This window comes from Thyridium curvatum, assembly GCF_004353045.1.
Source record: "Thyridium curvatum strain D216 chromosome Unknown NODE_65_length_251728_cov_83.732616, whole genome shotgun sequence".
Taxonomy (NCBI): domain Eukaryota; kingdom Fungi; phylum Ascomycota; class Sordariomycetes; order Thyridiales; family Thyridiaceae; genus Thyridium; species Thyridium curvatum.
This window is the reverse complement of record NW_022156820.1, coordinates 156,421-178,948: the sequence shown is the minus strand read 5'-3', so window position 1 is coordinate 178,948 and position 22,528 is coordinate 156,421. Positions and strand designations below refer to the sequence as shown.

Genomic DNA, 22,528 nt, shown 5'->3' with positions numbered 1-22,528 from the left:
TACCTATCTACATACCTAGAGGCTCCACTGGAAACTGCCCGTGCTACACTGATATTGAAATCTCTGCCCACCTCCACAGAGGTACGGAGTACCTAAGAGTAGCGCCTCCAGTGTCTTTGCGTCATAACCTTAGATGTGGGTTTATCGAAGAGCTGTCTCACGCGCCTGGTACCTAGGTGCTTTATCTCACAACCGGGAATAGAGCAGTCATCAAATTTCTCTGCTCTCGGGCCGTCTTCATCCTGGCCCGATTTGTCTTATCTACTGTTAGGTAGTCTTGTGGTCTGCAAAGATCCATGCTCTCACCAGTGGCACGCACCTCTTGACCCTACAGAAGACAGTACGGAGTAGGTACAGAGTAAGTGGAGTGCCTACATCGTACCTACCTACCTTACCTACCTAGGTACCTAACGGTAGGTACCTACTGTAAATGGGCTCATGGGGCAGGAGCCACTGTGTCACATGGAGCATGGAGGATAAAAGCACACTTCTCACCTAATTTTCGGGCTAAGACTTTAGGTATGCAACAACACAAGCATCAAAGAAGTTAGGTACCTATAGGTACCACACCGATTTCCCTGACATTTTCACTCTAGGTACTGAATTAGCGCGGTCCCCCACGCTTCTCCTAGTGTACGGTAGCGTGTTTTTCTTTGTAAATTGATTTAGGGATTCCCCCCCCCCCAAGTGCAAGTAACGCGTCGCGCGTAAGGCACCTCGTACTAGGCAGCTTCCCCAATCCACATCCCACATCATCTCTACCTCTGCCAGATCCTGGTTGGTAGGTAGACATATGGCGCTTCACCACCTTGCGTCGGCCCAATTCTGTATCATATCAACGGTGTCACAGGTGTCACGGTCCTCCCGCGCCTGATTCGCGCGCCGCCACCCATGCCTTCCCGAACAGAGAGGCAGACCGTCAACGGCCTTGGAGACGGCACGAGAAAACGTCAGCGACAAAGGGCCGATGACGCCCAAGACAAACCTGACGAGGTGATCGATGTTCACCACGCGAGCTCGTCGCTGCGCCATGAATCTGTGAGTGCTCTTTGTCTCGCTCACCTGTGCTGGGATGACATCTGCTGACCCTTCCCAGCGGAAACGAGTACGGGTATCCGACATCGTGGACGAACAAGTCCCTAAAGCCCACGGCACGCCTCGACTCGGGAGATCCCCGAGTTTTGCAGACAGCGATGGCGAGGAGGACCCATCCGCGCGGGAGGATGACGACGGCGATCTCGACATGCCCCCGGCCACCCAGTACGAGCACCTCCGAGACCGCGATTTCAGCCACCTGCAGCATGAAAAGGAGGACGACCAGCGAGCCACACAGAGGCTGAGGTCCAAGAACAGGAATGTGGTCGGTGAGAACAGGATAGCCGACAACGGCATCCTGGAAAACATCACCTGTATCAATTTCATGTGCCACGAGCGCCTATCCGTCGATCTCGGCCCATTACTGAACTTTGTCGTCGGTGAAAACGGAAGTGGGAAGAGCGCTATCCTCACGGCGATCACTCTGTGTCTCGGCGGGAAGGCGAGCTCGACGAACCGGGGCGGCAGTCTGAAGAGCTTCGTCAAGGAAGGCCAGGATCATGCAGTCTTGATTGTCAAGATCAAGAACCAGGGCGTGGATGCCTACAAGCATATTGACTATGGCGACTCCATCATAGTGGAGCGCCACTTCTCGCGACAGGGCAGCAGTGGTTTCAAGGTGAGGGCGGCCACCGGGCGCGTCGTCTCCACCAAGCGGAGCGAGGTGTCCGAGATTGTTGAGTACTACTGCCTCCAGGTCGACAACCCTCTCAACGTCCTCTCGCAGGACAACGCGCGGCAGTTTTTGAATGCCTCGTCGGCGTCTATGAAGTACAAGTTCTTCTTGCAGGGTGTCCAGCTGGAGCAGCTGGACAAGGACTACGCCTTGATGAAGGAGTTCTTGGACGCGAGCGAAGACAAGCTCCCCGAACAGCAAGAGAGGCTGGCTATCGCGCAGCGATCCTTCGAAGCTGCGGATAAGCTGCGCAGGACGATACAGGATAACCAAGAGCTGCGCCGCCGTCAACGTCTCTACATGAACCAGCTTGCCTGGTCTCAGGTCGAAGAGCAGGAAAAGATCCTCGCGGACCGAGAGAATGCTATTCTAGAGGCGGACGCCAACATTGCCCGGGCGGAGCAGACCAAGACCGAAACCACCCAAGCTCTGGAGCAAGCAGAGGAGAGCCTGCGCCGCGCACAGGATGCCTTTGCATCTGTTCAGGAGGAGGGCGTCGACTACAAGACGCGGGTGGACGAGGCTGCCGACAAGTTTGCCTCGGCGCGGAGGGATCTGGAGCAGCTGCACAACGACGAGCGAGACGTGTTTGGCCGACTGAGGAATGCCTCCGAGCAAGTAAAGGATCTTGAGGCCAAGGTGCGCCAGGAGGAGAAGCGCATCGAAGACAAGAACGGCGACGCACACGCCCTGAAGCGCGAGGAGCTCCAAGCTGCCCGGGACAGGGAGGCTGAGATCGGTGACGAGATCGACGCCGCCAACAATGCCTTGCCGGAATTGCAGAGGCGAGAAGAGGCCGCGAGGAAGCGGGTGAGCGAGGCGGCGGCATCTGTCGAGCTCAAAAGGAGGGAGATCCAGACAACCGAAGGCAAGATCCGAGATCTGCAACAAAGCCACGGCTCCAAATATGATGCCTACGAGCAGCAGATGCCCGACCTATTGCGAGCGATTGAGCACGATGCCGGCTTCAAGGAGAAGCCCGTTGGGCCGATCGGTTCGCACATCCAGGTTCTGCAACCTATCTGGAGCCCGATCCTGGAGGCCACGCTCGGCAACATCCTCAATGGCTTCATCGTCACGAGCAAGCAGGACCAGGAGCGACTCCGTGGCCTGATGGAGCGCTTCAGGGTACAAAAGAGCCCGATCGTCATCGCCAACCGCCGTCTGCTCGACACCAGCGGCAAAGAGCCCGACGAGCGCTTCGATACCATCCTCCGCGTCTTGCGATTTGACAACGAGCTGATCAAGAAGGAGCTCATCATCAACAACAGGATAGAACAGGTCATTCTCATCCAGGAGCGCAAGAATGCCGAAGATGTCATGTTCAACGGACCCGTCCCGCAGAATGTCGTCGCCTGCCTAGCCCTGCATGATGGCAAGCGCGGACAGGGTCTACGCCTGACCGCTCGGGCCCAAGGCATCAGCACATCCCCTGTCATTGGGGGCAACCAGAGGCCCCGCATGAAGTCCGATAGCGATAGTCAGATTGCGATCCACAAAGACTATCTCGAGTCGTACCGGACCGAACTGCGGCAGCTCGAGACGGACAGACGCCAGCTGCAGCAGACCGCGCATCGGTGTCAGGAGGAGATCAAGCAGCAGACCAAGAAGCTCCAGGCCTTGCAGACGAGCTTACGGCATGCCCAGCTGCACACAGAGAAGGTCCAGGAAGATCTGGACCAGTTTGACGGCGTCGACGTACGCCTGCAGGCGCTTCAAGAGCAGCTACTCCAGGTCATGGAGGAGAAGGACTCGTACGGCAACGAGTATGGAGAGATGAACGTGCGCAAGAAGGAGCAGAATAAGCTGATGGAGACGCTGAAGAAGAAGTTGACCGAGGAGAAGCTGGCCTTCCGGGACTATGAGGCGATGTTAAACAAGGCGCAGGACAAGGTCACGCAACGTCAAGACGTGCGCAAGATTGCCCTCGTTGCCAAGAATGAAGCCTTTGAGGAAGCGGACAAGTGCAGGGACGACAAGCGCGTCGCCGAGGCCCGGCGGGACCGCCAGAGGGCGCAGGTGGAGGAGTTCACGGTGCAGGCGTCGGCAGTAGCCCCGGAACGTGTCTACATTCCCCAGGACGAGACCGTGAATAGCATCCAGAAAAAGTATGAAGGGGTACGGAAGCAGCTCGACCTGCGGCAGAAGAAGATTGGCCTGACCGACGAGGAAGTCAACAACCGCTTCATCACGGCCAAGGAGACGTTTGACCAGGCGCAGGAGGTCCTCGACGGGTCCCGGGAGCAGATCCAGGCACTCAAGCAGACCTTTGCGACCAGGCTCGACAAATGGCGCATCTTCCAGCGCTATATATCAGCCAACTCGCGGACCAACTTCATCTACTTGCTCTCGGAGCGCGAGTTCCGTGGCAAGCTCCTGCTTGATCATGCGCGGAAGCGGCTCGAGATCCAGGTCGAGCCCGACGCCACGCGCAAGACTGCATCTGGGCGCGATACCAAGACTCTCTCTGGGGGAGAGAAGTCTTTCTCGTCCATCTGTCTTCTGTTGGCCATCTGGGAGGCCATGGGATCGCCTCTGCGATGCCTGGATGAGTTTGATGTCTTCATGGACAATGTCAACCGTGCCATTAGCACGCAAATGCTGGTAAGTTCCCTAGACGCGAGCACGCTCTTGTTGGCCGCTGGCGACTAAACATAGTATAACTCTAGGTCGACGCAGCTCGCCGGTCTGTTTCTCGTCAGTATATCCTCATCACGCCCAACGCCATCACGGGCTCCGTGGCGACGGATAAAGATGTCAAAATTCACCGGTACGTCGTGGTTCATGTCGTCCTTTTGTTGCTTGCACACGGAATGACTAATTAGTAACCATGAACAGTTTGACGGATCCTCGCCAGCGCATTTTGACAGGCGGCCGTTAATTCTTCTTGGAGCCATTCCAGCTCCGTGCCCGACGTGGCACCCGTTTTTTATCTTGTAATTTGATCGGCATCTGTTGTTGGAGCTTGGGAGTTGATTGCTTGCGTATGCGCTGGTCCTGGCCCGTGATGTCCCCCCGCAGGCGTGTCTGATACATGTACAGGCGGAATGGAGACGTCGATGTTATGCTGCTACTTTGGTATGGGGTGCTAGAACTACAGCTAGATTACATGATTACATGTTTACAATAGTCTACAAGGAAATCGAGGGGCGGCACGTGTACCATTTGCGTGGGTATCTCGTCGTGCTCGCTTTTATGCTCTCTGACTCCCATGTGCCTTATATCCTCGCTCCCTTGCTCCTCAGCACGTTGAGCCCCGCGCTCGCGGTGAAGCCGATCCACTGGCCGACGGCACCAAACACGCTACTCACGTCGCCCGCCTCGCCGAACCGGCGACGCATGAAGGCGGCGGTGTCCTCGAAGCCCGGGGAGCGGTCGTTGGTCATGAATAGCTCGGTGGCCGCATAGATGGCCGACAGGGAGGCGCGTTTCGTGTACCACGAGGGGTCGACAGAGGCATCGCCGGATAGGAAGAGAATCTCGTCGGCAAGCAGAGCAAGCTCTTTGGCCGAGGCCGGGACGAAGCTCGGCTGGGCCATGATCGCGAGGGCCTACGGGTACGTCATGAGGTCAGTCTCGAATGGAGCTCGTGGATGAGCCTTCTCTGGCGTGTGGGGAAGCCTACCTCTTGCCATCTCCCGATGACCTCCCGATTGCTCACCAGACGCTCCCACGCCAACCTCTGCACCTTGGCCTCGGTGCTGAGCGCGGCGCCCTCGGGTGTCTCGAAGAGCTCACGGCTACGGGCCGCGAGGGCGAGGCGCTTCGTGGCGAGGTGGTAGCGGATGAGGCTGAAGACGCCCTCGGGAAGCAAATTGGTGCTGATGTCGAGGTAGCCGGCATCGCGGGCACCAAGCACCAAGGCCTGCTGGGTGAAGCCGTGCTCGGGGACATGGGCGTACGCGGCAGACAGGAGGGCCTGTTCCTCCTTGTTGAACGGGCCGGCCTGGTCTGGGTGGTCGTAGGAGTGGTACGAGGCGGCACAGCCGCAGGGCGTGGACGAGGGGACGAGGGGACGGGGCCGGCGGCGCAGGCGCAAGGCCTGCGAGATGGGTTTGCTCTCGATGGCGGCAGTTCTGTAAGCGGCACAGAAGGTGCGTGCTCGTGACGGAATGGCTACTGCTCGGGAACTTGACCGCGCTGCAGGCACTAATTGGCGAACCAGCGACGGCGCCTTGGTACCGTGCAAAGCCATCACGACCGGAGATGATGGGGTGTGGATGTTGCAAGATGCTTGTCGGGAACGGCACGCGATGAGTCCGGCATGCAAGGCTGGCAATTGGGGCACAGTGAGGTGGGATGCCCTCCTCGATTCAGGGACAGTGGGCAGCTTGGAGCTACTGGCGGGTTGCAGTCTCTCGAAACCCGGGCGTGGTGCTTAGGATCATCAATTGGGGTCTGATAAGAAGGTCTCAGAGAAAAAAAGGTGATGCGCCTCAACTATGGGAGACCAAGATGATCCTAGCAGGGGTCTTCCCGAATGCAGGTGGCCAATGCTAACAGCCCTGCCGGTGCTGGGTGGGGCTCCTCCAGCACGGTCTACCAATGTCGTTTCCCTGTGATATCGGACGCACCCAAGTACCTAGGTGCTTGTACTTTGAGAAACTCGAGAGGTTGGTCCCTACTTGTACTAACTATAGGTACCTATAAGGTAAGGTAGATAGAGTGCTTGCTCGTCGTTATTTTGGCCTGATTCCAGCCTTCTCAATTCCCTCAAGGACCTAGGTAGGGAGGTATCGCAACGAGCGTTCATCTTTTGAACCTTGTCTCGAATAACACAAAAGAGACCAAAGATGGGCTGAGCTTGACAAATATCTACCAGTGATCGGCCACAACAGGGTTTCTAGCAGTCAATTCATGCCATCCACAGCATTTTACATCTTCATCAGTCAAGGGTTTCCAAGCCAGGGCTCGTTCTGCTGCCGGAGTCCTCAAATTGACCCCATGGCTTCCATTCTTCAGCCGGAGGACGTCACCCCCCGAAGGCCAAGGACGGCACCCATGCCTCGCTGCAACCCGCCACTCGGATGCCCTGTTGCATGAGCAATTCGGTACAAAGCTAAGTATTTGTAACTCCAGCAGATCGAGGCTGCTTTGCTTGGTGCATGTTGCGACGGTCCTGACATCCAAAGGGACAGCTCTCCCAGCGGGTAGCCTAGCCATCTGTCCAACGTCTTCGGGTGGAGATGTGACAGCGACTTGAGTCTAATACGGAGTGCCTGTCTAGTCTCGCGACTTCATCAATGCACGAGGAGGAATCAGCCAGATCACAGGGCCTTGTCTACGGGATCGAAAATCCTCTTCGATCCCATGCCTTGCCGCCGCTTCCCGAGGAGTGTCCAGTCCGCAGAGGCGTAGACTCGGTCATGTTTAATCCCTTGCACAGTGGCATATGCTGTGTAACGGCAGGAAAGAGCAAAAAAGGGCCTAGATCCCGAGCCGACTGGCCGCTGACCGAAGTCTCCTTCAGCTTGGTCACTGGTAGGTGAGAGCACGGGTGGGTAGAATCGCTGACAAGATACGGGATGGGCCTTCGTTCTGGTCTAGACATGCTCTTTGCTCGGCCCATGGTCCGGAGATCGTCAGACGCAAGCTCGGGCCCTCAAGCAATCCAGGCTTTAATTATCCCTCAAGGCAGACAGACATCGATGCCGTTGTGATATGCCTTTATGAAAAGCGGCCCCGGTTTACGAAATGGTCAGTTACGGAGTACTTGCTCGTGGATGCAGGCCTGGGGAGGGCATCCTCGCTCGGCTGGGGGGCTGCATCGCATCATTCGCACATCTCCACTTCAATTACAACCTCTGGATGCAGAGCTCCGCAAGGAGACCGGTGGCCTCGTCAAAGGCAGCCGTAGGGTCAGCGCGTAGCACACACGTACGGAGTACGAAGTCTGCCGAGTACGTAGTTACTTGTACTGGTAGCCATGCACGCCCGCAATCTACCCACACCATGCTATCCCAACGATCCAGGATCGTTGTCACTCCCTCTATCATTCATCGAAATACTCAACTATAACTTTGCTTATAGTTACTGCCGCCCAGAGAATCAGGGGGTCTTGCCTTGCGTTTCCTCGCTCCCGGGAAGCATATGTGAAGGGCCAGCAAGCCAGGACTTGATCTCGAACGATGAGGGAAAGCCTTCCAAGTGATGTTTGTGCTTCACTATTCCGTACTCCTTGAACAGAGTGCTGCTGGCACAGGGGCACCGAGTGGGTTCGTCAAGCACCTGCAGGGCCTAGACAGAACAATCTCCACCCCGGATCGCCGCTAACGACTTCGTAGCTGGCGGCCTGGTTCGGGGCCACAATCCCAGGGTGAGCCCGCTGTGGCGTCTGATTCGCTCTTGGGGGAAATTTCAGACCTTGATGGGCACGACGCCAGAGCACGCCGTACCTGCCGCTAATAAACGGCTTGCTTCAAACGACCAGGCCACCCCGGGTCCTCTTGTCAGGTCAGTGTGCTGGAGCTGCCGGCTGGCTGCCGTGGTTCATGATACCTACAGGTAGGTACCTCTAGTACTTCTCGAGAGGAGAGCCAGGAGGCATCGGGGGTGCTGTTGGATGTCCTGCAAATTTGAGTGACGGGGAGGAGAGCAAGCAAGTACCCAATCGTTTCTAGGTACCTACCTAGCTCATATATGGAATTCTCAACCTGTTCGCCCTGGCGTTGGTGTCCTTTCAATGTTGCTATGTGAGTGAGTGTGTGTAGTCTGCGGACTTTGATCCAGACATAAATCTACATACTCCAGACATGGAGCTGGCAGGACGTGCCTTTCCCTGCCATTGCATCCAACGATCGTGACAAAACCAGCAAACACAGAGCGCAGGCAATATTTCTTGATTGATTACCTCTCAGACCTCGAGTTCATAATAGGTACATGGATGTTCTCTAGAAGCACACCCTGCCCTGAAAAACTGGCCCCGTCACCAAATCCGCTGTGTACCCGCTGATTGATCCCTTTCTGGCCTAACGCAGGCGTCAGCCCGTACTCGTCGAGGCCAAGTAGCCTCCCCGCCCGCCCGCTCTGCACGGACGGTCGTTGCTGCAGCCTCCTTTCCCTTTTCCTTTGCTGCAATTCCCACCTCGTGTCCTCGACATCCAACATTCAGGCATCCACATCCACCACACGCACACACAAAGGACACGCACGCGCATGCACACGCGCGCCGCGACCTCACCATCAGGTATCCAGCTCCCTGTACCTACCTACCTTACCTAGTATCCGTAGGTATCTTTGTTGGTCCCTGCGCGTTCTATCTCTTGAGCTCTTCCTCTCTATCTCGCAGGGCAGGGTCGTCCAATCACCCACCCATCCATCCATCAGACAGTCACCGTCTCTCAACTGATCCCTCCCAACACACAATTCCCTCCCCTACCTCGACGACGACGACACGGCCACCAGCACCACCACCATTCTTACCCAGTACTTTACCTTAGGTACCGCTCTGCTCCTCGGAACCTCCCAGCCAGACAAGGTACGCAATCCCAAAAGGCAATGGGCTGGTCCTCCCTCCTCCCCTCACGCCCCCTCCAGTGCCTCCCCCCCTCCCCCCCAGTCAACACATGCATTTCACCTCCACTCCTCCAGCAAGCAAAGTACCTCCAGCTACCATACCACCTGCCAAACGTACCAACCAGACTTCAAGCTAACCCGGCTGATACGCTTCTTGCCAAAAAGTCTCTCTCCTCGGGCCCGTCGCTGGCGTCCCTTCGCAACCGGTCTGCATTCCCACTACCACACACCTCGAGCAACTGGGGCAGAGTCTGCGTCCAACTGCGTCTTGTGTCTGCTACTGCAACTGCTTGTGCAGCCCGTCTGTCTCTCTCCTCGTCCAATTGTCGTTGGACCCCCCTAACCCAGGCATCTCTAGCCCAATCTTCTTTCTCCTCTCGGTCACCACCACCCGCGTCCATCTCCACGCGCGTGCCTTCGATTGCTGCCCCAGCCCAGCCTGGCAGCGCCTCGCACCTCCATCTGTCCCTCCGAAGAAAGCCAACCTCCACCCAATCCCATCTTCGCCGAGATTTGTATCAAGCGGCTAAGTTGACGAAAAAAAAAAATCGATCCCTATACAGTCATGGGTGAGTTTCTTACATACCAGCCCTCGCTCGCTGCCCGTCCTGTCTCTTCTCCCTTTCCTCCTTCTTCCCTTCTCATCACACGTGTGTGTCTCCTACCAAGCCTCGTCTCCCGAGCTTCCGTGTCTCTCAACGTCTCTCGGAATCCATCAGCAAGGCCATCACCTCCTCCCAAGGAAAAAAAGGTCCCTCTCTTTCCTTTGCTGCATTCGTTTTGCTGCCTTGTTTCGCTGGAAATACCGCACCCGAACTCACTCTCTATCCCGTCGCCCTGTTTCCCCGTCTCTACCTCCAGGGCTATGTGCACCTGCAGAGAAGGCGACACCAGTACACATACACAGCAACACGTACCCCCTTCTCCCAATCCGAGACACTGCACCCCCCCTCTACCTACCTACCTCCAGGGCTGCCTGGACCATGACAGCCAGCCATTGGCGATGAGTGACCGCCTTCTGTATCTCGCTCGCTGGCGACGGTCGTTCCCCCTCCCTGTTCTCCATCCCAAGGTACCAGCGTCCCGCACGCCTCGTACATTGATCCTCGTCTTCTCCAATCACCTGCTTCACAGCCGTTTCCTTTCACCACCGTTGGCAAAATTGTCTGTTGCAATACTTTTGTGCCCTACCAGCCTGCCCGTCAAACGTTGCCTGACTGCCTGACGAGGTACATTGCTGCACTCTGATTGTCTGGTCACTCACGCACTTCTCTCTCCCGTCGACCCCTCTTTACTTCCCCCCTTCCTGCGCCTGAGTTCCGTCTTGCTCCACCTGCTACCGGTTCCCCCAACTGTCTTCCCAACTGCCTCTCCGTACATGCAACACTCGCAAGACTACCTGACACCTCCCCATTTCCATTTTCCCCTGGTTCTTTTCCATCCCATGCTTTTTCTCTCGCCCTCCATCGCCTCCGTCCTTCTCCCACCTTCAACCTTTGTCCTCAGTTCTTCTTGCTCGCATTGTTGGCTATCGTTGAGCGGCTCTCTAACACTGATCGAATCTTACAGCTGACTCAGGTGATACCTACCGCCCAGTAAGTTGACTTACTACATCCTCTTGTTTTCCTTCGTCGATTCTCTGCACGTCATCTGGCCTCGTCCTCTCGCCCATAACGGCAGCCCGGGCAGTGCTGTCCACGATCTCCTGGGATGCCATCAGGGTGCCACTCCCTAGGCTTTGCTATAGTGGAGCCCAATTGCTCCATACCCGTACTATCAAGTCTGGGAGCTTAGCCAAGACAATCTGGCTGTCTTCGGACGCTATGCCTCATTAGCTCTGGTTCGGCAACGCGAAAGATTTGGCCAGCGCCTGGACTAGGGACAGGTATCGCACCAGATCCTGGCTCGAGGCGCTACATCCCGCCGAGCTGAATCATTCTCTCGCACTTCCTTGCGCGAGCTCTTGGAGAGCTTCCTCCCCCATCACATCCAAAAGCCCAACACATCACCGCAATCCTCCACCCGAATTCATTCCGCATCGATGTCGCAGACGGGTTCTAACAGCGCGCAGCGTGAGAGGTCTCGCTCTCCTCGTCGCGGACGATCTCGCAGCCCCGGCCGCCGACGTTCATACTCACCCCGAAGCAACCGCTCGCGCAGCGCCGACTACCGCAGATCTGCTAGAAGATCCAGGTCCCCCATGAGTGGCCAAGGAGCTCCGTCGGGAGGATCGACCTCCGGTTACGGTGCCCCGCATCGATCTTATGAAGAGCGACAGGCCGCCCGCGAGCAAATGATGAGCAATCTCCGCGAGTCGTCCCAACAAGACCGCCGCGTCTACGTCGGCAACCTGTCGTACGATGTCAAATGGCATCATCTCAAGGACTTTATGAGGCAGGGTGGGTTTTAGGCCGACGACCTTTTTATCTGCGGTGGACTGGGCGAACTGACGGATTCGTGACAGCTGGAGAGGTTCTCTTTGCCGATGTCTTGCTACTTCCGAATGGAATGTCGAAGGTGGGCGCCTACACGTAGTCTGGGCTGGTTCTTTTGTGGCTTCATTACCCCTGGCTATTCTCCCCTTGATGGAATTGTTGGATTGACGGGTTGGGACGTTGTCCACGGATCTTTGTAGGGATGCGGGTAAGTTGCGCACCACGGCATTGTGCGTACAGGTTCAGACGTGCTGATATGGCTGCGGTGGTAGTATTGTGGAATACGCAACGAGGGAGCAAGCTCAGAACGCTGTGGCCACGCTCAGTAACCAGAATCTTATGGGCAGACTGGTCTACGTTCGCGAGGTAAGCAGACCGCGCGGGTACGATTGGGTTTGCCCACTGCTGAACGCGCATCGCGACACAGGACCGGGAAGCCGAACCCCGATTCAACCAGGGATCCGGTGGCGGCGGCGGCCGTGGAGGCTACGGAGGGCCCATGGGTGGTCCCGGCGGCTACGGCGGCGGCTACAATGCCGGAGGCATGGGTGGCGGAGGACGCCAGATCTACGTAGCGAATGTTTGTCACCCCGGCCAACCTTCTGTGCTGACACAGGACTGTTCTCGTGCTTGATTTTGAAGCTGACATTCGCCGCCCAGCTCCCCTTTACGGTTGGTTGGCAGGACCTGAAGGACCTGTTCCGTGGCGCCGGTAAGAGACTGATTGCCCGATCCCTTTTGCCATGTCCTCGCATATCTGAGTATCTTGCTGATCACTGACGGTAACAACGCAGCTCGCACTGCCGGCGTCGCTCGTGCTGATGTTCACCTCGGCCCTGACGGCAGGCCCAAAGGATCCGGCATCGTGGTCTTTGAGAGCCCCGACGATGCGCGCAACGCGATCCAGCAATTCAACGGCTACGAGTGGCAGGGCCGCCTCCTCGAGGTCCGTGAGGACCGATTCGCCGGTGCCGGCATGGGTGGTGGCTACGGTGGCCGTGGCGGCTTCGGTGGCGGCCGCGGCGGCTTCGGCATGGGCTATGGCGGCCGAGGAGGCTTTGGGGGACGCGGCGGTTTTGGAGGCTATGGCGGCCGAGGAGGCTTTTCAGGTGGAGGCGCTCCTGGTGGTGGTGGTGGCTTTGACGCTGGCCATAACGCTGGTGCCTCTGTTCCTCCCAACCCGTTCACGGATTATGCCACCTCGGGCACCGATAGAAGCGAGATCATCTATGTGCGCAACGTAAGTGTACCCTCCCTTGCCCGCCACGAGATGAGCAACCCAGAACGCCCAATATCTAACTTCCTCGCAGCTGCCTTGGTCCACTTCGAACGAGGATCTTGTCGAGCTCTTTGGCACGATCGGCAAGGTCGAGCAGGCCGAGATTCAGTATGAGCCAAGCGGTCGATCCAGGGGCTCGGGCGTGGTTCGTTTCGACTCTGCAGAGACTGCCGACACTGCCATTGCCAAGTTCCAGGGCTACCAGTACGGTGGACGACCTCTCGGCCTCAGCTTCGTCAAATATGCTACTCCTGGTGGCGGCGGCGACAGTATGGATACCGACCCTCATGGCGGCCTGACCCAGGACCAAATCATGTGAACGGCTTCGTCTGTGCCCGAGAAACGAGCCAATTGATTTGCGCACAGAACACAATTGAGACATGAAGTGGTCGTGTCTCGCACTTGTTTCCATTATCACACGGCCGACCGGGGTTGTTGGACGATTGCAGGTGTCGACTGGGCAATGTACGATGCAGCTCTGGTCTCTTGGCCCTCAATCGTTCGTTGCCTTTCACGTTGTTTTTCTTTCGCGGTGATCTTGACTTTTATTCTTCCTCTTCGTCCTTTACGGTTTCCTTGGGTTTCAAAAAACAACAACAACAGGTTGGGGTATCGGCTTTGGAGGAACGCCAAAGCACAGGCGGCTCCTCTGTCGGACGAGGGCCCAGTGCTTGATGCATAATGAGAGAAGGGGTAGTTGTCGGCAACATCGGGAAATATCGAGAGATCACGGTTTTTCTTGCCGCCGTTCCGTTTCTCTCGCGATCAGCTTCCAGCCAAAAACCCCATACGGGAGTCGTCACGCTGGCCGACGCTCAAACGACAGAGAAAAAAATCTACGGGAGATGGTGGAACTATCTAGATTGTATTCGAATAGGATCTGATTCTCCGGCATAGGCGATGCTAGAGTCACGCGACAAGGACGGATGACACGTCAGATGTAGGATTTGTGGTGATTTGTCAGGCACGGCATCCGAGCAGCCGATCACGGTTTGGCATACCCCTTGTCACTAGACACGGAACAGTTGAGCTCCCTGGCTGTAGGCTCGCCAGCTTGCAAACGTAGTCTGAGTGACTAGGGATTGTGTTTGCTCTTTGGGAGCTAGATGGGAATCGACGCGATGTATGATACCCGACAGTTTGACGACTTTACGAAAGGCAACATCTCCCTGACGTAGGGACGCAGTTTCCGCTGGGCTCTATTTGTGCGTGTATGTTTGTTGTGCAACGAACCCAATCATTCAGTTCCTCCAAACAAGAATGTTGGTGACTAGGCGAGTCGGGTGACTCGTCATCGATATGGAGGGTTCATACATATATCTGTCTTGGGCAGGCCCATGCACCCTGAATGCGTCGTATCCCGGTTCATTGACCTACCACGATCATATCGCATGGGACGTGATCAGCGTCAAAACATTGTCGTTTGTACCTAGTCCAAGTCAATGGGTCTCGGCCTCTGAGGCGGGCCACAGCAACGACACGATCGAGTAGGTTCCTGAGTGTACCAGAATTACCAACATCGTCGCTTCGGAAAGGGTGACAGTGTCTGAGTCGATTGATCATCCGCACCTCCTGCCACCTCCAAGCCTCCCTCCTCCCGGGTGCAAGCATTCGCGGCTCGTGGGCGAGGCAGGATGTGCGAAATCCACTACTTCCAGTGCCCTTGCGGCAGGCAATGGGTGGCGTACAAGAAGCTGGGCAGCTGCTGCGATGGCGTCAAGCTGCCGGGGGCATGCCCATGCCCAGAGAGCCTGCGCGTGTATGTGGGCAGCCCGAGGACGCCGGAAGCAGGGGAATGTGGAGAATGTGGACGGGCCAGGAGGGTTGGGGTCATGGAGATGGTAGATGGGAGACAGGGGCAGATAGGAGGGGAGTGAGCTTTCTAGCTGGCATTTCCTATCCTCCGAGAACATCTAGCTAGCGTTTTCAAGCACATCGCCTGTGAGTGGAACCCTAATTATCGGTGTAAACGGTGCTCCGTCCGTATGCTAACCTTGTTGAGGGTATCTAAACCTAACACTGATATCTCTTTCAAACCGTCCTCCTTGCCTGACCACATCCACATTTGGTGGCGTGCTCGGGATGCGCAATCAACCCTCTCGCCTTCGGCCGTCCTATCACGACGTGGCGGCGGCGCCCTTCTTTTTGCTCCTCGCCTTGGCCTTCTTCTTGCTGCGGTCTCGCGGCTTAAGCGCCGTCATTCCGTTCTTGCATAGCTCGGCATATCGAGCGTAGAAGGTGTCGAGAGCGTCGGGCTCGACCAGTGTTGACAGTTTGATCTTGCGCGCGCGATTTTCTCGGGACTTGCCATTGGTGGCACGGATGAGGATGGGTAACGGGTTAGCGGGGTTGAGGTCGCTGCCGGCAGCATCGACGGCCGGTGATGCGGAGGAGGAAGCGTCTGAAGAGACTGGGGATGATGTGAGCGAGAAGGAAGAGAGGATTGTAGCGACAGAGGGACGACCTACTTCGCTTTTGAGACAGGTAGATAGAACCATGGTCTTTGCCCTTACGCGCCTCGAAGAGCTCGCCGAGCCGAGTGAAGAACTGAAGATATTGGGCGCGGTTGGATTAGCTGCTGGAATAGATGGGACGAGACAAGAGGAAAGGAACGGCATACCTCGTCGTTGCTGAGCCGACTCATTCTGCCGTGACTGTGACTTCTACTGCCGCCGACCGAGCATCCACACTGGAAAAGCGATCCCTCGTATAGGTGCCGTCGCCTTCGGTCTCGTGCGTGAGGGTAGCGAAGCGAAGCGAAGCGAAGAGTGTACCGTCAAGAAAGAGACGTGTGTGTATGGACCCCCCGCAACTTGACTGACGTTGAATTTAGAGTGGGGTGGAGGAACAGATCTATCAACTGCTGTTCTAGGCGACCCACTCGCTGCTCCCGCGGGTGGATTTTCTTGATCTGCAACTTTTTTTTTTGTAAATTTTGGCGCTCGGTCTTATCGCCGCCATGCCATCCAAGTAGTCTACATATGTAAAACGCCACTGCGTTCATGGGCCGCGAGGATTAGGTGCTGTTGCAAACCGAACATGCGATATCCATGTCAAGTCTACACGGGCTGAAAAGGAGACATCTTGCTCTCTGAGGACCCTGACCATCATGTCTACCAGCAGAGAAGGCCCTTCGTTGTCCGCCGGCTTTCTCAAGCACCTCGGCCTCGAAGCGCCTGCGGAGAACAAGGGCAAGGGCAGGGCTCGGCGGCCGTCCAGAAAGGAACGCCGCAAGGAGGAGAGGTCGGGTAAAAAGGGACACCAGCCTGCCGCCCCTCGGCAGGCCAGTCGGGACCTACATCGTTATCGGCGACAGGCGGACCACACCACCCGCAAGGGCGGCAAGGCACCTGTGCAGAGTCGTCAGGAGCCTGGGAACCCACGCGCAGAGAAACCGCGCACGGCGCCCCAGTCTGTTTCAAAAGACCTCCATGAAGACTTTGAAGGCTTTGGCTCGTCAGAGACAGACTCTGATCTGGAAGAGACGGCCGAGGCTTCCGCTCCCAAGATCTCCAAGGCCGTGCGGGAAAGGCTTGCGGCTGACGACGAGGAGATTGCGGAGCTGGAACGGAAACTTGGGCTGAAGAAGAGGAAAACGCTTCCCAAGTCTTTCCGTGAGGATGGCTTAGACGAGCTCCTGGGCGGCACTGAAGAGGCCGACGAGGCCTCACACGAGAAGAAGAAGCGAAAGGCAGAAGCCGATGAGTGGCTCGCCCAGAAGCGGAGAAAAGCTTCCGCACAAAGGAAAGGACTGTATGAAGAAGACGAGGATGTGGATGACGCTGTGATGGACGAGCTCGATCATCTCGAGGCCGACAGCGACGATGATGCCGAGTGGAGCGAGGACATCGATCTTGGATCCGACCAAGGCCTCGACGATGCAGATATCCTGGGCGAGGATCTCGACGATGACAGGACTGACGGCGACGACGACCCTGGCTCTTCTGGCCTGGAAAGCGATGCGGAGGACGTGCAGCAACAGCCGAGGAAACGGGAAAACCCATACGTCGCCCCGACGACGGCAACGACCGCAAAATATGTCCCGCCGTCCCGCCGCCAGGAACCAGCATCAGACCAAGAGCTGGTGTCGAGGATACGCAAACAGGTGCAGGGCCTGGTCAACCGTCTCACAGAGTCCAACATGGTGGCTATCCTAAACGATGTCGAGAAGCTCTACCGGTCCAACCCTCGCCAGCACGTCACAGACAGCCTTGTCGACGTGCTCCTAGTGCAGATCGCGGAGCCCACGAGCCTGCCAGACACCCTGCTGATCTTGCTCGCAGGGTTTGCGACGGCAGTCTACAAGGTCATGGGCACCGACTTTGGCGCGCACCTGGTACAGAAGACGGTGGAGCAGTTCAAGTCACAGTACGAGCGAGCAGCAGAACAGGCGGCCGACCAGACGGGAGCATCCAAGGAAAGCTCCAATCTCATCACCTTCATTACCGAGCTGTACAGCCTGAAGATGGTGGGCGCCAATCTCATATTTGACTACATCCGCCTGCTGGTCTCCAAGCTCACAGAGCTCAACGCCGAGTTGTTGCTGAGGGTGATCCGCATGTCCGGGCCCCAGCTACGACAGGACGATCCGCTAGCGCTCAAAGACATTGTCGCGTTGATCCGGCCGGCAATCGCCCAGGTCGGCGAGAGCAACATGTCGGTCAGAACCAAGTTCATGATCGACACCATCAACGATTTGAAGAACAACAAGATCAAGGCCGGCGCCAGTGCGTCTGCGGTCGTGTCGGAGCATGTCACTAGGATGAAGAAGTTGCTCGGGTCACTCAACACAAGGAAACTCGAGTCCACGGAGCCTCTCCGTATGGGTCTCAAGGATATCGAGGACTCCGATAAGAAGGGCAAGTGGTGGCTTGTGGGCGCGAGCTGGGCTGGATCAAGCAAGGAGCCGCTGGTACGAGGCGAGGCACCCTCCAAGACGAGGGCGCAGCAGGCCGAGGACGAGGAAGACGAGGACATATTGGGGGCCTGGGGCGAAACGGTGCCAGACGTTTCGGAGCTTGAGCAACTGGCCCGAGAACAGGGAATGAATACCGAGGTGCGCCGCGCCATTTTTGTGACGCTGCTCTCGGCCGCGGACTACGAGGATGCCTTTCACCGACTACAGAGGCTGAGGCTGAACAAGTATGACAAGAGGGAGATCCCCAACGTCCTGATACAATGTGTCGGGTCGGAGCAGCACTACAACGCATACTATACTCTCATCGCGAGACAGATGTGCTCGGACCGCAAGGTGCAGTGGGCGTTTCAAGACAGTCTCTGGAAGCTGTTCAAGCGGCTCGGCGAGCCCTTCTTCGGCGAAGAGGCAGACGACCAGGAAGACGACGAGGCAATGGACCTGCGCAGGCTGGTCAACATCGCCAAGATGTTTGGCTCGCTGATGGCGATGGGAGCCGCGAGCTTGGCTGTTTTGAAGCCGTTAAACCTGCCGTACCTCCAGCCCAAGACCCGGTCGATGGTGGAGATCATGCTGGTCACTGTGCTGGAGGAAGCGGAGAGACAGAAAGGCAGGCAGGAGGCGGCTGTGTCGGGCCTGTTCAAGGGAGCCGCGGACCCGTCCTTGATCCGGGGCTTGCAATATTTTCTACGGAAGGTGGTCAGGAAATCAGATGCCTTGAAGGGCAGAGGGCAGGCGAAGAAACTGAGCAAGCTATGCGACGTGGCCGAGAAGGCACTTGAGGATGCCGGTGCGGCCGCAGCTGAGGAGGGCTAGGTTATGCCGCGCCAATGCAGCGACCGGTACTATCTGTTTTGTCAACTTGACCCGCACCGAGCTCCTGTCGTGGATCATCTGACGTCTCCAGCTAAAGCGTAGCTGGATGGGTATTCCAAATCGAGCTTTGAAATTGTACAACAGAAGGGAAGCAGTAGGAGATATTGATGCCACCCTCCCCCCAGGAACGAGTGGCGGACGGCGCTTGTCCGTCCATAATTATTCATCCGTCCCCATGTGATGTGCAATAATCGCTCCGTACCTAGATGCAAGCCGAAGCACCACGACGATGGCAGACCGGACGGCTATTGTCGCCTTTGTGCGGGCGTCACCGGGCCAAGCGCGTTGGGACCCCAAAACGGAGGTGAGACTGCGAGCCGTGAGGGTTCCTATTGGTGGAGGGGCCCGAGCGGACCCGGACAGAGTCGCTGTTTTTTTTTTGCACCTGGCCTCAATCAGTGTCGTCAAGAGTGGCCCAGTGGACTCTTTAGTGGCCCCAAATCAGAACAGCTCTAGCTCCAGGTCTGTACGTACTGTACAATACAGGGCAGTCAACAGTCAAGGACCCCCCCCCCCTCCCCCAAAAGAAAATCCCGTCCGCTTGTTGATCCATGCTTTTGGGGAAATTTTGAACCAAGCTCGATGCGACTTCACACTCCATTCTTTCCCTCCCTCCCTTCCACTCTCTCCTAATCCACTCCCCTACTCTCTCTTCCTTGCGCTCAATCCGCAAAGACTCGACTTCCATCCCTTCACGATGCTGTCCACAGCCTCCATATCCCGGACTGCCGTCCGATCTGCCTTCCGGCAAAGCACGTACGTTGTCCCTGCTGCTCGAGACCCAGCCGCTTCTGGTGTTTGGCTCGTTTCGGCAAATAGCTCAACGTCCCGGCTGACCATTGCACCCGCGCCCACAGGCTGCCCAAGGTTCTCGCCCCGACCTCAATTGCACAATGGAGACGCACATACGCTTCTCAAGCAGGTTGGTTTTTTTCTGCCGAAGCTCCAAATGTCGAAAACGACTGACAATGTTGCCCGATGTAGAGGAGAAGGACTTGGTCATCATCGGTGGCGGCGTTGCGGGCTACGTCGCTGCCATCAAGGCCGGCCAGGAGGGCATGAAGGTAAGAAGAAGAAGCCAAGGAAGAACATGAAACAAGACGCACCCGCAGGCTGCTGCCATGATCCTCGACGTGAGACGCTGACAATGTATTCCGTCATCAGGTTGCCTGTATCGAGAAGCGCGGCGCCCTCGGCGGTACCTGCCTCAACGTCGGCTGCATCCCTTCCAAATCCCTCCTCAACAACTCGCACATCTATCACCAGATCCTGCACGACACCAAGCCTCGTGGCATCGAGGTCGGCGACGTCAAGCTGAACCTCGCTCAGCTCATGAAGGCCAAGGACACGTCGGTCACTGGCCTGACCAAGGGCATTGAGTTCCTGTTCAAGAAGAACGGCGTCGAGTACATCAAGGGCACCGGCACCTTCGCCGACGAGCACACGGTCAATGTCGAGCTCAACGACGGCGGCGAGACCAGCGTCGTTGGCAAGAACATCATCATTGCTACCGGCTCCGAGGCTACCCCCTTCCCCGGCCTGGAGATCGACGAGAAGCGCGTCATCACCAGCACCGGCGCTCTGTCTCTGCAAAAGGTCCCCGAGTCCATGGTCGTCATTGGCGGCGGCATCATTGGCCTCGAGATGGGCTCCGTCTGGTCCCGGCTGGGCGCCAAGGTTACCGTCGTCGAGTTCCTTGACCAGATCGGTGGTCCCGGCATGGACACCGAGATCTCCAAGATGTCGCAAAAGATCCTGAAGAAGCAGGGTATCAACTTCAAGCTGGGCACCAAGGTCGTCAGCGGCGACACCAGCGGCGATAAGATCAAGCTTCAGCTCGATGCCGCCAAGGGTGGCAAGGAGGAGACGGTAAGTCGCGCCGCCGCTGCGTCGGATCCGCGAGCTTCTTGATGCTGACCCACTACCACCTCTCTCTAGATCGACGCCGACGTTGTCCTTGTGGCCATTGGCCGCCGACCCTACACTGCTGGTCTCGGCCTCGACAAGATTGGTGTCGACGTTGACGAGCGTGGACGCGTCGTCATCGACTCGGAGTACCGCACCAACAAGCCCCATATCCGCTGCATCGGCGACGTGACCTTTGGTCCCATGCTCGCTCACAAGGCCGAGGAGGAGGCCGTTGCCGCCATTGAGTACCTGAAGAAGGGCTACGGCCACGTCAACTACGCCGCCATCCCCTCGGTCATGTACACGCACCCCGAGGTGGCCTGGGTGGGCCAGAGCGAGCAGGACCTCAAGAAGGACAACATCAAGTACCGGGTCGGCACGTTCCCCTTCAGCGCCAACTCACGCGCCAAGACCAACCTGGACACCGAGGGCATGGTCAAGATGCTGGCCGATCCCGAGACGGACAGGCTGCTGGGCGTCCACATCGTCGGCCCCAACGCGGGCGAGATGATTGCGGAGGCCACGCTGGCGCTCGAGTACGGCGCGTCAAGCGAGGACATTGCCCGGACCTGCCACGCGCACCCCACGCTCGCCGAGGCCTTCAAGGAGGCTGCTATGGCCACCTACGCCAAGGCGATCCACTACTAAGCACGGGATGTACGCGGTAGTGAAGGGGGTAGCCTACGATGGGCGGCATTGATCCCGGCTGTATTGTTTTCTGCACGAAGGGGGGGGCGGTGGATAGCGTCTCTTTTGTCTTGTACTTTTGCACACCAGATACACACACGCACGCACGCACGCACACATAAAACACACGAACCGTGGGCTGGGGACGACACATAGACGCGCGGCGATTATTAGACGGGGAGTTCGGACTCTGGGGGCCGGCCTGGGCTATCCCCGTCTCTTGGACCGACCCAAGGATCAAGAAGACGCCGTTGTTACGATTGATAGGGCTGTGATGTGGCAGCTTCACAGAACCGAAGAGGAAGGAAGCAGAGGATGACATAGAGCTGCAGAAAGCCGGAGGAGACAGTATTCTAGGATTGCGGGCTTGGCTGAGGAAAGGCCCCTTTGTAATAATACAGGCAGTTGGCACTCAACCGATGCTTCTGCCCCGAGACTCGTTGCGTGATGGATTGATAGATGGCTTGTGAATGGCCCCTCTGTTTGCTTTGCACTGGATGTGCCTTGTCGCCACTCCATCATGGGTCCAGTCATCGTGTGCCTAGGTGTGGCTGCTGGAGCAGGCAGACCTTGGCTGTCCGTGATGCATACTGTACGTACCTAACTCGGTATACAGCAGTGTGCTGGTAGAGATATCCTCCACACGTCGTGGCGCTAATAAGCCAGCTGGTGAGATCGATCTGCCGTATCTCCGAGCGGAGCTAGAGGGGAGAAGGATCCATCATATGGTCGGTCTGCCAGAGTTGTCCGCGGCAAATTGTCCACCTGTCTCGGCGCGCCCTTGTCACCCGTCCAGTGCTCAACGCCAAGCGAGGCCGGCGGGTGGACTCTTCTCTCTGATGACTGGAATTTTGTCGTCGACACTCAGGGTGATCATTCCCTCGGTGCATCACTCAGACCCAGGCCAGACAACCCATTAGGGCCAATTATCAAGGTTGAAAAGCTACCAAGCTCCGTGGCAACAGGGTCCATTTTCAGTGGATAGAACTACCTACTATTTCTATTCTGGTCGGCAAGACAGCCATGGTGGTTTCAGGCCTGGGTATGTAGGATACGGGACAGTCCACTTTCTCGGCCCTGAGGCCAAGCACTTGGACATGTGTATCAAAGTTGAGCGGAAATGCACGGGCGGGTAACCCATC

General features: G+C 57.2%; 6 protein-coding genes across 6 annotated transcripts; 4 read left to right on the top strand and 2 right to left on the bottom strand.

Moving 5' to 3' along the window:
• Positions 1-891: 891 nt before the first annotated feature.
• Positions 892-4,652, top strand: E0L32_009211 (uncharacterized protein; the record flags this gene model as incomplete). The annotated part of the gene is made up of 4 exons (XM_031144151.1): positions 892-1,038; positions 1,097-4,375; positions 4,441-4,541; positions 4,610-4,652. 4 exons carry the CDS (start codon positions 892-894, stop codon positions 4,650-4,652), a joined length of 3,570 nt encoding a protein of 1,189 aa, XP_030991321.1.
• Positions 4,653-4,989: 337 nt separating this feature from the next.
• E0L32_009210 (uncharacterized protein) lies at positions 4,990-5,966 on the bottom strand (the record flags this gene model as incomplete). Its single annotated transcript, XM_031144150.1, has 2 exons — positions 4,990-5,322; positions 5,397-5,966. 2 exons carry the CDS (start codon positions 5,964-5,966, stop codon positions 4,990-4,992), a joined length of 903 nt encoding a protein of 300 aa, XP_030991320.1.
• Positions 5,967-11,327: 5,361 nt separating this feature from the next.
• On the top strand, positions 11,328-13,319 carry E0L32_009209 (uncharacterized protein; the record flags this gene model as incomplete). Its single annotated transcript, XM_031144149.1, has 8 exons — positions 11,328-11,685; positions 11,751-11,803; positions 11,922-11,929; positions 11,994-12,087; positions 12,149-12,301; positions 12,364-12,433; positions 12,516-12,961; positions 13,032-13,319. 8 exons carry the CDS (start codon positions 11,328-11,330, stop codon positions 13,317-13,319), a joined length of 1,470 nt encoding a protein of 489 aa, XP_030991319.1.
• A 1,798-nt stretch (positions 13,320-15,117) lies between these two features.
• E0L32_009208 (uncharacterized protein) lies at positions 15,118-15,498 on the bottom strand (the record flags this gene model as incomplete). The annotated part of the gene is made up of 1 exon (XM_031144148.1): positions 15,118-15,498. The coding sequence occupies one exon, from the start codon at positions 15,496-15,498 to the stop codon at positions 15,118-15,120; it is 381 nt and encodes a 126-aa protein (XP_030991318.1).
• Positions 15,499-16,109: 611 nt separating this feature from the next.
• On the top strand, positions 16,110-18,731 carry E0L32_009207 (uncharacterized protein; the record flags this gene model as incomplete). The annotated part of the gene is made up of 1 exon (XM_031144147.1): positions 16,110-18,731. The coding sequence occupies one exon, from the start codon at positions 16,110-16,112 to the stop codon at positions 18,729-18,731; it is 2,622 nt and encodes an 873-aa protein (XP_030991317.1).
• A 757-nt stretch (positions 18,732-19,488) lies between these two features.
• On the top strand, positions 19,489-21,347 carry E0L32_009206 (uncharacterized protein; the record flags this gene model as incomplete). The annotated part of the gene is made up of 5 exons (XM_031144146.1): positions 19,489-19,547; positions 19,649-19,713; positions 19,776-19,855; positions 19,956-20,660; positions 20,730-21,347. 5 exons carry the CDS (start codon positions 19,489-19,491, stop codon positions 21,345-21,347), a joined length of 1,527 nt encoding a protein of 508 aa, XP_030991316.1.
• Positions 21,348-22,528: the final 1,181 nt, after the last annotated feature.